The 12,746-nt window shown below is 41.5% G+C and overlaps 1 protein-coding gene across 8 annotated transcripts in view; it reads left to right on the plus strand.

The window, feature by feature from the left end:
* The first annotated feature begins 1,048 nt into the window (after positions 1-1,048).
* Positions 1,049-12,746, plus strand: part of Dlic (dynein light intermediate chain) — a 32,696-nt gene continuing 20,998 nt past the window's right edge. For 5 of the 8 annotated variants that reach the window (XR_006773204.2, XR_006773205.2, XM_069339401.1 and 2 more), the window contains exons 1-7: positions 1,050-1,205; positions 4,229-4,302; positions 6,403-6,519; positions 6,852-7,082; positions 7,853-8,022; positions 8,776-9,005; positions 12,358-12,472. Coding sequence is in view for 4 of the 8 variants with exons in the window: in XM_069339401.1 (XP_069195502.1) it covers positions 1,123-1,205; positions 4,229-4,302; positions 6,403-6,519; positions 6,852-7,082; positions 7,853-8,022; positions 8,776-9,005; positions 12,358-12,472 (1,020 nt within the window). In the remaining 4 variants the exon portion in view is untranslated. Of the gene's footprint in view, positions 1,206-4,228; positions 4,303-6,402; positions 6,520-6,851; positions 7,083-7,852; positions 8,023-8,775; positions 9,006-12,357; positions 12,473-12,746 lie in introns of all 8 variants that reach the window. The other 3 variants (XR_011231111.1, XR_011231112.1, XM_069339403.1) reach the window with 1 other exon arrangement.

Consider the following 12,746-nt stretch of genomic DNA (forward strand, 5'->3'; position numbering starts at 1 on the left):
TTATTTTTATGTACCTCTATATGTATAAGAAGGTACTGTAGTGCCAGTACAGGTGTTGGTGACTGGTGAACTCTGGCAGTCACTGGCAAGCAGTGCCACCACGTCATATGAAGTGGCATTTCCCCTTTTTCACCCGTAGGGTTATAAACACATGGAACCGCCTACCCGCTGAAGCCGTAAACGCCAAAACTCTGTTGGGTTTAAAAATACAACTGGAATAGATCATTAGGGCAAATGGGGGATCTTTGATTGACAAGCTGCCGGCTTCCTGTCCTCGTCGCGGCCACTAATATTAGTGGCCTCAGGTAAATATATATATATATATATATTATATATATATATATATATATATATATATATATATATATATATATATATATATATATATATATATATATATATATGTATATATATATATATATATATATATATATATATATATATAAACATCTGGAAAGTCTGACGTACTACTGTCTAGAAAATAATAAAAAAATCTGCAATTCATACTGAATCCATAATCACTGCTGTTCTTGTGTAGCAACTACAAGTAAGCATTAACGCTCGCATATAAAACAGACATGAGGTAACCGATCTTACCAGCCTATATCGACGAGCATGTCATTGTTCCTTAATGATTGATGTTAGTGAAGGAATATATGGGCAAGGAAGCCGCCCTTTATGAATGGAAGCCCAGGGAGTGACTCACCCCGGGTCATGACGTCATCCCTGGGGGGATCCTTCGACCTCTCCCCACCCCCCAATATGGGGGAAATAGGGTACATTTAACAATGATAACTTGCGGGTTTATTCATTTTGCCTCGAGTACAGTGAAGTGAGTCATATTTGCATCCTCGGAACTCATGTCACGAGACTGGTGATGTTCTAGAGTCTATTTTGTGACGTTGTGAACATTGGGGTGTCTGCAAACAATAGATCTTTAAATTTTTTAAAGATAATAACCTGATTGTCCTTAATACATAGTATTAGTTCAGAATACGTATGGAAGTCGCATTTAACCTCCATGCTTTTGTTTAGTTTTCTATAGTTTGTTGTTGGATTCAGTCGTCTATAGTAACTGTTGTATATCTGACATTATTGGAACGTAGTTTTGGTCATGACAACATGGCGCTCAATGGGGAAAGGTCAGCCCTCTCTGGGCTTTCCGACCTCAGAAAAGAAAAGGCAGAGGAAAAAGAGAACCTCTGGTAAGTTGTTTAAGAGTTGGGTGTTTATTATGGCCACAGGCGGGCGACGGATCCCGGTTATAGTGAAGTTTGAGAGGTAGGAACAAAGGTTGTGGGAGCGGTCTTGTTGACATTCCAGCAGTTGTGAACATCTGAATTCTTAATTTATGAGATTTCTTCTTCGTAAATCTCCTCGTGTTAGTATTGTGCGAGGATATTGGTGTGAGGTGAGAAGTGTGGTGTGGGAGGGAGGTGGTGGTAGGTGGGTGTGTCAGTGTGGGGGTGAGTAATGAGGATGTGAGGCCGGGCCAGACCCACCCTCACCGCCCACCTGTCATGCCTTCCGTGTACTGTGTGAGGGACGTTTAATGAGGATGTGAGGCCGGGCCAGACCCATCCTTACTGGCCACCCACACTTCCCACTTGTCATGTATCTCTACATGTACTGTGAGGGTGTGAAACCAGATCAGACCCACCCCTCATTGACCCCCTGTCATGTATCTCCACCTGTACTGTGAGGGTGAGAGGCTGGGCCAGACCCATCCTCACTGCCCACCTGTCATGTATCTCCACCTGTACTGTGAGGGTGAGAGGCTGGGCCAGACCCACCCTCACTGCCCACCTGTCATGTATCTCCACCTGTACTGTGAGGGTGAGAGGCTGGGCCAGACCCACCCTCACTGCCCACCTGTCATGTATCTCCACCTGTACTGTGAGGGTGAGAGGCTGGGCCAGACCCATCCTCACTGCCCACCTGTCATGTATCTCCACCTGTACTGTGAGGGTGAGAGGCTGGGCCAGACCCACCCTCACTGCCCACCTGTCATGTATCTCCACCTGTACTGTGAGGGTGAGAGGCTGGGCCAGACCCACCCTCACTGCCCACCTGTCATGTATCTCCACCTGTACTGTGAGGGTGAGAGGCTGGGCCAGACCCACCTTCACTGCCCACCTGTCATGTATCTCCACCTGTACTGTGAGGGTGAGAGGCTGGGCCAGACCCACCCTCACTGCCCACCTGTCATGTATCTCCACCTGTACTGTGAGGGTGAGAGGCTGGGCCAGACCCACCCTCACTGCCCACCTGTCATGTATCTCCACCTGTACTGTGAGGGTGAGAGGCTGGGCCCGACCCACCCACACTGGTCACACTTACTGGCCCCTCCTCCCCATTGTCATGCATCACGGCCTGTACAGTACTGTGAGGGTATGATGCTGAGCCAAACAAACCCTCACACCCTCCTTTCCCACTCCCCTACCGGCAACTCTTTCTCCTATACTTTCAACTTCTACAGGTCATTAAGCTACATAGTCTTCTCGGCTTGGTGCCATCTTTTGATAATTGCTAACTGGTTATTATTAAGAAATATTGATGAACTGCCTGAAATATGTTTGCATTTTTTTAACTGGATAGCAGCTTTTATCAGTTAGATCCAGAGCCTATGCCAGCATGAACATTATTGCACCATAGTGATGTCTCGCATCTTGTGCACAGTAAATTTAGTCACTGACTTTTATTTTTGTTAAGTTAGGTTTGTTTTAAAGAGTAGTGATGATGTAGACAGGCCAAATGTTGCTCATGTCCTAGACCCTACTTGGTTGTGTGTTGCCTCATTTCTAATTTCTCCACCTGTAAACTGAAGAACTAATCTGGTGAAATTGACTAAACTCAGTCATGATTACCTAGTTAAAAAGAGGATTGCTAATAAGATGCAATCCACAGTAGCATGGGTAACATTTCATTTGCTTGGATCATTGATGATCTTAACTCAAGCCTCAAAATACAAGACTGGGTGTCCTGCCAACTGGGGCAGGGATGCTCACTATAGGAAAAATTCAAAAGTGTGTAACTGGTACCAAGACTTTTAAACAGATGGCAAGCTTTGAGATGCATCTTTAAATCATGGGGTAGCTTACAGCACATCGAATACAGTGATAGAAAATGATTGGTTGCTTTGGGAGATGTTTATAGTAGGATATTGTATTTGTCGTATTTGCCAGTGGATCGGATGTGCATTTTTGGTCCATCGCCAACAGTGTATAAAGTCATACGTTTTTACCTACAAAGTCAAGTGAAAATCACTTTAAATATATGTACTGTACAAGTATAATGAAACATTAACAAAATATTCAATATCCTTATACTGTATATAAAAATAGGCATCTTGTATGTTGGAAAATATGGTAGTTTTAAAATTTTAAATTATGAATTTAAATTAAGTGGAAAAGATTAATCCTTGACAAAAATATTCAAATTTATCTTCAAAATGGCATCTATTTAGATATTCATGCAGTTGAATTGAAGATGGTGTTTTTGCAAGTCTCATGTTGTCTGTATCCAATTTTACATACAGCCTTTTTATTTCCTATTCCGTAGGGTGGCTGCTTCTCGCACTAGATAGCATGGTAAACGTGTGCGTTTACTTGATGACATTCCCCATTCCTGTATACTAAATTTAAACTTGTATAAAAAAATGTAATTTTTATTGTTGATAAACTTTGTGTGCCTAGCTGGAAATGATGATACAGTATTAGTTGTTTGAAAAGTGGATCCTATTGAGAAACAACAAGCAGTGCATACTCCCTAAGGTCACTTGCATGCATCCTGAGGCTGCAATCACAGCCTGGTTAATCAGATACCATACAGAGGTGTTTTAACAAGTTCTGTCTTATATGCCTTAATGCAGTTTAAATATTTCTTTGACATTTAAATGTAACTATCAAAACAGTTGAAAAATATGAAGACACACATCTTGTGATTTTAAGTAAATTATCATTCATGCTAAGTTTAGATTTTTTAAGATTGTTTCCTGAATTCGAAGTTAAATTTGCAGTTAAGATAATAGGATTATACACAAAGAAACCACGATAACGTGATCTATGAGAGTCTTCAGAGCAGGAAGGCTGGCTCAATCCTGCCATCCTGCTTCAAAAGAGTTTCTCAATAGGATTTTAGTTTTGATTTGCATGTACCTTTGAGAATGTGTAACCTGCTTTGCATGTGCAGTATTCACTATATTAATATTTTTTTTTTTTTTTTTTAGGAAGAAGATCTTAGGAGAGGTTCAATCCAGCGAGCGCAATAAGTTACCGTCTTGTAAATCAGTCCTTGTGCTTGGTAAGTTTGAAGAGTCTCATTATTGGGGAAAAGTAGCCTGTACTTTGGCTTATTGGGGTCATCCTAGGCCAACTAAGGGTCTCGGGAGTACAGTCGGGTTCATTCTCGATGCACAATTGAGAATTCTGGGTTCGAATCCCGGGCGGGACAGAAATGGTTGGGCACATTTCCTTTCACCTAATGCCGCTGTTCATCTAGCAGTGAGGAGGTACTTAGGAGTTAGTCGGCTTGTAGTGGGGATTGCATCTTGGACGAGGTCAGTAATTCAGCCTTGGGGAGGGTCTCCATAAACGCCAAACATGTATGAATATACTCTGGCTTCCTGTCTCCCGACACTTACTGTATTATTTATTATCATTATTATAACTACCTGTGCTGACCACACCTAGGATGCAACCCAGAACAATTGGCTAATGCCCATATGCTTATTTTTCTACTAGGTGAATAGAGACCTCGGGTGAAACAAAATGTAACCAACCATTTCTGTCATGCTTTGGGATCAAACTTGAAATCCTTGGTTGTGAGTCGAGGTTGAAGACCACTGTATTGCAGGACTAAATTAGTGATAAAATGACTGGCTGTTATATAAATATTTCATTCAAAATGATCTGCTACCAGAAATTTTAGCCAAATATCCCCAGTTTGCTAACTGTAGGTAGTAACTAATTGTAACCTATCCACTGCTGTCCACTGGATGGGGGGCGGTGTGCAGGACAAACATATCATTTGTGACACTAGCTCTCCACACGTCAGTTGCTTAATTTAGAAACTGTACTTGTGGTCGATCTCGAACCCATTTATGATGTGACGACTTGTACTGAATTTTGTAACTAGTTCATCAAGATTGTAACTTGCTTAGCTAAAAATGAATTGTGGGGTTTAGTCCCTGAGCCCATTATGTGCCTCTGTAACCCTTTCCGCTACTGCCCCTCAAGATGGGTATGGGGTGCATAATAAATGAACTAAACTATACTAAAAACTATTATGATATAATTTGGGGAGGAAAGAGACAAGAGCCTCTGAAATATTTCAGCTTATTCAGCGCGAGAGGTACATCTGTGCTGTACCCAGCAAAGGCGTCAATTTAACAATCGGAATGGAATTTAGATGGAGATGTTCCATGTTGTGATGCCATTCTTTTCCTCTTCAGAACATTTTGATGGAGAGAATGGCATTATTGTACTGGGACTACATAAGGTTTATAAGCATTTAAATTAACTTTTAAATGTTAATCAACACCTTGGGCAACACCTTGGATTCCACTCTGAATCCAGAGTTTCAGCAACAGAGCCAGATACACAGTATACTGTTTGGGTAAATATAAATAGGAGCTGCCTCAAATTGGGCAGTATGCCAGTTCTTAAATTTTGGTGATTGCAAACCCCCAACAGGTTACCCAATATGTCCCTTTGCCAGACCGTCAAAATCACCACCACCAATTCTATTAGGTATCAGTATGACTTCAGAAGATGTCAGTGTTTGGTTTTACTTTACGAATTAATAGATAAGAACAGAACAACTGAAAGAATATCACAAGGACTTGATCATTTTGTACAGGTTTGTAATTCAAATAAAAATTAGAATTACAAATTTTGTGTAATTGTTTAGAGATAGTCCCATACTCTTGTTATTTGTTTCCTATGCCCCTGACTAAGAATTCTTGCAATAGTCCTCTTGCAGGTGCCTTTATTCATAGCTTATACAAAATAGTTCCCCAAGCTTAACTTGTGCTCATGCATAGTGATGTTTCACAACAGTATTTTACAAAGATTTACCTATAGTCTAACTTAATTCAAGAATAAATGATTCAAAGTTTCCGATATTATTGGGCCATTTTGTGTGTTTGTGTTTATGGTACCCTACGATAATTTATTGATTATACTTTATAAAGTACAGTTTTATGCTATGTTATATGTAATGTATGAATTACATGTCAGTGATTGTGTTGTTGCTAATTGCTCAGTAATTAGGTTGAAAAATATATTTTAGTATATTCATTATATTGCTCATGATAAGCAAGAACATCTATATTTTCTATTTCTTTGTAGAGACCTGTCACAGATAGTTATAGTTATTAATGCCATTTTGTTTACTTAACAGGTGAAAACGAATCGGGTAAAACGACTCTAATTGCGAAATTGCAGGGTAATGAAGATCCAAAGAAAGGCTCTGGTCTAGAGTATGCATATATAGATGTTAGGGATGAATATAGAGATGGTAAGTTTGATACTGATATTATTTGAGCTTTCTTGTTGATATTAAATTAAATTTGAATGTTGCAGAGAATGTTGCAATAACGTGGCTGAAGCAAGTAGCCGAACCCACACATGTGAAAAGAACTGGAAGTGACAACATTTTGGTTCATCTTGGACCCTTAAGTTCTGACGGGTCCAGCATGGATTGAAACATCGTCATTGTTGTCATTTCTTTTCGTGTGTGGGTGGGGTTATTTGAATGTTGCCGGTTTGATATATAAACATTTGGAATATTACCAACATAAGAGTATCATTAAAATTTATTTGTAATATTGGCCTATTTAAATTCTGCAGATCACACAAGGCTTAGTGTTTGGGTACTTGATGGAGACCCTAAACATTCAGAGCTTTTAGAATTTTCCGTTAATGCAAACAATTTGGAACATACATTGGTCCTGCTAGCTGTCTCGATGACAACACCTTGGGCAATCATGGACCAGCTTCACACGTGGGCATCCACTCTGCAAGATCACATAGACAAGCTCAATCTTGATCCCGATAAGTTCAAAGAACAGCAAGACAGAAGTAAGTACTCTAAGAGCTCGGTAATTTAAATTCCAATAACCTGAAGGGAGTAAATGGTGGGAGTAATCAGATAGTTAACAAATTAAATTTTTTGTTATATTTGGACATGCCAGGTAAGAAGCTTGCCCAACTCGAATGGGAAGGGCCCCCCCCCCCCCATGTGTTGCGGATTACAGAGTGTAGACAGTATGTCCTGATTTTCAGATTGTAAAATACATGTGTGTAGATTTTCCTATTTCTAACCCACTAATTTTTCAATTTGTTGTATTTGCAATGGAATCGACTAATCGTAAAAATAGGACGTACAGTACTGCATTAGCCAAAAAAAAATACTGATAATATTTACATAACGTGTGCCTTGGCCTCGATAGATAAATTGGGTTGCCTTTGTGAAATTCTGGTTAGGGAAAATAGTTGCATCTTTCATGGAGTGGTAAATTGAGAGAGAACAGTAATAATTTATGGTTACAGTACTGTATATGAAAATAAGCTTCTTTTTATATTAGCAGGAATTTTTACTTAGTTTATACAGCTGGAAAACAATTTCAGTGTTTCTTCATACTATTATTGAAAGTGATTTTAAAGTGCAGCTTTCCTGTTGCTACATTCCTTTGTGTAAATTTTGACATAGAGCTTTAACTTGTAGTAAAATATCCTTGAAGCCAGCAAATACTGCTTACTAATAAGTACTTTGTAATAAATATAATTCTATTATGTAGGATGTGGTTTTAAATATGTTATTGAAGTAACTAAAAGTATTTTGACACCAGTGTCGCGGTTATGGCAAGATTATGTTGAGCCTGGAGATGAACTAGAAGCTGGGTCACCCATGAAGCGGTCGTCGAGAAACCTAGAAAACGATGACGAGCCTGTCTTGCCTCTCCCAGAGAACGTTCTAACCAGAAATCTTGGACTTCATGTTATAGTTGTAGTTACTAAGGTGTGTAGGGTATTTCTTGGTTTTAAAGTTAGCAACACTAAGGAAAGTCAACAAAAAAGCATAAAATTATTTGTTTTTCACAGTTGGGTACAAAAGTTGGGACACCATTTAACAAGCTTAGAACATTTCTTTCTGATAGCTCATTTTAATCCTTACTAAAAAGTTGATAAACTCAAAAGATTTCCTTGGTAATAGTTTGGTTTGGATATTTGATTTTACTTAATGTCTTTAATTAAATGAATGGCTTTTTCTGTAGCCTATGCATTTGTTGTTGCAGTGTAATAGATTTTATATATTTAAATGGTTCCCCCTTTTCAGTAGAAGGTTATTTCGTTACTTTTCCTTTGAGGTTAAATCCTGGGTTTCTAATTTATATGAAACATGTTAATGAGAATGTGTTATAATTTAGGTCAGCTGGCTTTGACTGAGCTGTCACTGTTATTAGAGAAGTTGAGTATTTTACTAAAGTACTTCATCTTACTTGCTCCTTATTTCCCTGTGACTATTTTTAGCCATGTACTTCTGCAACTTAGTACTACAGTGCTACATTATTGGAAAATTTATATTATCTGACTATACAATCATTGTACAATACTTATTTTTGTTTATTAGTGTCTCACGTTTGTTAAATATGGTAAAAATACACCTTTACATAGACAAAATTATATACTCATTTATTATGTGTTTTGTGTTTTCAACATATAAAAAAATGCAATTGTTTAATAAACCATTGGTTAAACCTATATTTTCCAGACGGATTATATGTCAACGTTAGAAAAGGACTTCGACTATAAGGAAGAACACTTCGACTTCATTCAGCAATCAATTAGAAAGTTTTGCCTTCAATATGGTGCGGCCCTCTTTTATACTTCAGTAAAAGAGGACAAGAATTGTGACCTGTTGTACAAGTATCTAGTCCATAGAATCTACAATTTTCCCTTCAGAACTCCTGCGCTTGTTGTTGAAAAAGATGCTGTCTTCATGTAAGTTGCTGCCTTGTTGTATTATATGTTGGTAACTTTGCACTGTAGTGGAATATTGTCTTCTATTCTTTTTGCATCCTCTTCTTTCCTCCCTCTTCTTCCCTCTCATCCTCCATTTTCTCTCTCCTTCTTTATCTTCCTCTCTCCTCACATTCCTTCCTTTCCCTTTTCCTATTTTCCCTCTACTTTATTTTTTCTCTATTCTTAGCCTCTTCATTTCTCTCTTCCCTTTCTATGCCACTTTTCTGTTCTTCATCCTCATTCTCTTTTTTCTCTTTTCTAATTCTATTCTCTCGTTTTACCCTGTCATGTCAATCCTCCTTCCCTGCCCATTTTTACCCTCCTAAAATGTTTCTTAAATCGGAGTATAGCCAGCAAGTTTGTAGACAGTTGTAGTGGGCCAGCTGTGTGTGGACAGTTGTAGTGGGCCAGCCGTGTGCGGACAGTTGTAGTGGGCCAGCTGTGTGCGGACAGTTGTAGTGGGCCAGCTGTGTGCGGACAGTTGTAGTGGGCCAGCTGTGTGTGGACAGTTGTAGTAGGCCAGCTGTGTGTGGACAGTTGTAGTGGGCCAGCCGTATGTGACCAGTTGTAGTGGGCCAGCCGTGTGTGGACAGTTGTAGTGGGCCAGCCGTGTGCGACCAGTTGTAGTGGGCCAGCCGTGTGTGGACAGTTGTAGTGGGCCAGCCGTGTGCGGACAGTTGTAGTGGGCCAGCCGTGTGCGGACAGTTGTAGTGGGCCAGCTGTGTGCGGACAGTTGTAGTGGGCCAGCCGTGTGCAGACAGTTGTAGTGGGCCAGCCGTGTGCGGACAGTTGTAGTGGGCCAGCCGTGTGCGGACAGTTGTAGTGGGCCAGCCGTGTGCAGACAGTTGTAGTGGGCCAGCCGTATGTGACCAGTTGTAGTGGGCCAGCCGTGTGTGGACAGTTGTAGTGGGCCAGCCGTGTGCGACCAGTTGTAGTGGGCCAGCCGTGTGTGGGCAGTTGTAGTGGGCCAGCCGTGTGCGGACAGTTGTAGTGGGCCAGCCGTGTGCGGACAGTTGTAGTGGGCCAGCTGTGTGCGGACAGTTGTAGTGGGCCAGCCGTGTGCGGACAGTTGTAGTGGGCCAGCCGTGTGCAGACAGTTGTAGTGGGCCAGCCGTGTGCGGACAGTTGTAGTGGGCCAGCCGTGTGCGGACAGTTGTAGTGGGCCAGCCGTGTGCAGACAGTTGTAGTGGGCCAGCCGTGTGCGGACAGTTGTAGTGGGCCAGCCGTGTGCAGACAGTTGTAGTGGGCCAGCCGTGTGCGGACAGTTGTAGTGGGCCAGCCGTGTGCGGACAGTTGTAGTGGGCCAGCCGTGTGCAGACAGTTGTAGTGGGCCAGCCGTGTGCAGACAGTTGTAGTGGGCCAGCCGTGTGCAGACAGTTGTAGTGGGCCAGCCGTGTGCGGACAGTTGTAGTGGGCCAGCCGTGTGCAGACAGTTGTAGTGGGCCAGCCGTGTGCAGACAGTTGTAGTGGGCCAGCCGTGTGCGGACAGTTGTAGTGGGCCAGCCGTGTGCAGACAGTTGTAGTGGGCCAGCCGTGTGCGGACAGTTGTAGTGGGCCAGCCGTGTGCAGACAGTTGTAGTGGGCCAGCCGTGTGCAGACAGTTGTAGTGGGCCAGCCGTGTGCAGACAGTTGTAGTGGGCCAGCCGTGTGCAGACAGTTGTAGTGGGCCAGCCGTGTGCAGACAGTTGTATTGGGCCAGCCGTGTGCGGGCAGTTGTAGTGGGCCAGCCGTGTGCAGACAGTTGTAGTGGGCCAGCCGTGTGCAGACAGTTGTAGTGGGCCAGCTGTGTGCGGACAGTTGTAGTGGGCCAGCCGTGTGCGGACAGTTGTAGTGGGCCAGCCGTGTGCGGACAGTTGTAGTGGGCCAGCCGTGTGCAGACAGTTGTAGTGGGCGAGCCGTGTGCAGACAGTTGTAGTGGGCCAGCCGTGTGCGGACAGTTGTAGTGGGCCAGCCGTGTGCAGACAGTTGTAGTGGGCCAGCCGTGTGCAGACAGTTGTAGTGGGCCAGCAGTCAGCAATGAGCAGACAACTGTCTTAGCCAGCAAAGTACAGACAGTTGTAATAGACTGCATTAATAAATTTGTGAAACTATTGTTTATTATACAGTAATTGTTAAGATCATAATAAATTTCTGAACTTGGATTCAGTCTGGTGAATGCACCACGATCCATGGGTTTATGCTTGTCGGGTGGAATTATTGTGAACAAATTATGAAATACTGAAGCATAGTTGATAATGAAAATAAATAGGATTATTGGGCAAAAAAATGTTGAGAAATATTTTAACCCCAAAAAATTATATTGATGAGGAAAACCTTGTTAGACCCTATTGTTTGTGATTACCTAAGAGTGACTGGAAAGTGAAGTCTAGCCCTTTTTCCCGTCTAATAGCTTTGTTGTCAGGGAGTGCTGACATGTTTTGGGCACTTCACTCGCTGGCTTATCAGAAGTGTTCATTTTTCCAACTTCATTGACAAATGACACACTTGTCAGAAGTGTCATTTTTCTCTGGCTTGCCTGCTTTATTTTTTTTTTTTTTTTTTTTTTTTTTTTTTTTTTTTTTTTTTTTTAACCTTCCATGATACTCATTATTTCGAAAACATCACAAAGAGATAATAGTTGTGCCAAACCTTGTGAATGGCCAAGACATATTGGTGAGATGTGAACTAGCAAAATCAAGAATTTAAGTACTGTACTAAAAATGGATAATCCAAGAAACGTGGAGAATAAAGTAAGGAATGAAAACGTCATGAATGTCACAAGATCCATGAGTACAGTATGTACTGTACTGTACTATGATCTTGAAAGAGGTTATCTTGAGATGATTTCGGGGCTTAGTGTCCCCGCAGCCCAATTCTTTCAGGGGTAAAAGAAACTTTGCTGATTTGTTTCCACCTCCACCGAGGATTGAACCCGGAACCTTAGGACTACGAATCCCGAGTGCTGTTCACTCAGTCATCAGACCCTATATTTGATAGTTTAATCACGTTATGTGAATGGTTGATGATTGGTCATGAGTAAATCTGAGGGATGGAGGAGAGGAACACAGAGAAGACGATAGACAGAGCCATAGTGAGTGAGGCAGAGGCGAAAGGAAATTATTGCAACCACCATTTAGTGCATAATGGGGGATAAGGCTAGGTGATAGCAGCTTGTGAATAGTGTTATTGTTTTACTTGTTCTGTCCATTAGATAACTGATGCTTTCCCTGTCCACTAACTGTGGATAATAAGGAAATAATGATGATGAATTTATTTACTGCTACCATTTAATAAATTAAATAGCACTATATTGTGATTTCATCCTAAGACATGAAATATTATTACCTTGCAGCCCTGCAGGTTGGGACAATGACAAAAAGATTTCCATTCTTTATGAAAACATGCACACAATGAGCCCTGATGACTACTACACAGATGTTGTAGTGAAGCCGCCTGTTGTACGCAAGGTGAGTTACGTTTTGTTTAATAGTTGCAGGAGAGAACCAAAGAACATGGTTCATACCTACGAGTTTTGAGCCTCATTATGATGGTACTTCAAAAGGTAGAATGATTTGTGTGCTTAATAGGATCATGGCATAGTCAAACAGGAAACATTATGTAAAAAAGAGATTTGCTCCAAAGAGAAAATCTTTGGAGCAGGGTAATGGAATTAAAGTTACACCATGGGTCTTCCCTGATGCATGTGTCAACCCCTGATGCATGTGTCAACCACTGAACCAT

This window comes from Procambarus clarkii, chromosome 41 (assembly GCF_040958095.1).
Source record: "Procambarus clarkii isolate CNS0578487 chromosome 41, FALCON_Pclarkii_2.0, whole genome shotgun sequence".
In the NCBI taxonomy this organism is placed as follows: Eukaryota; Metazoa; Arthropoda; class Malacostraca; order Decapoda; family Cambaridae; genus Procambarus; species Procambarus clarkii.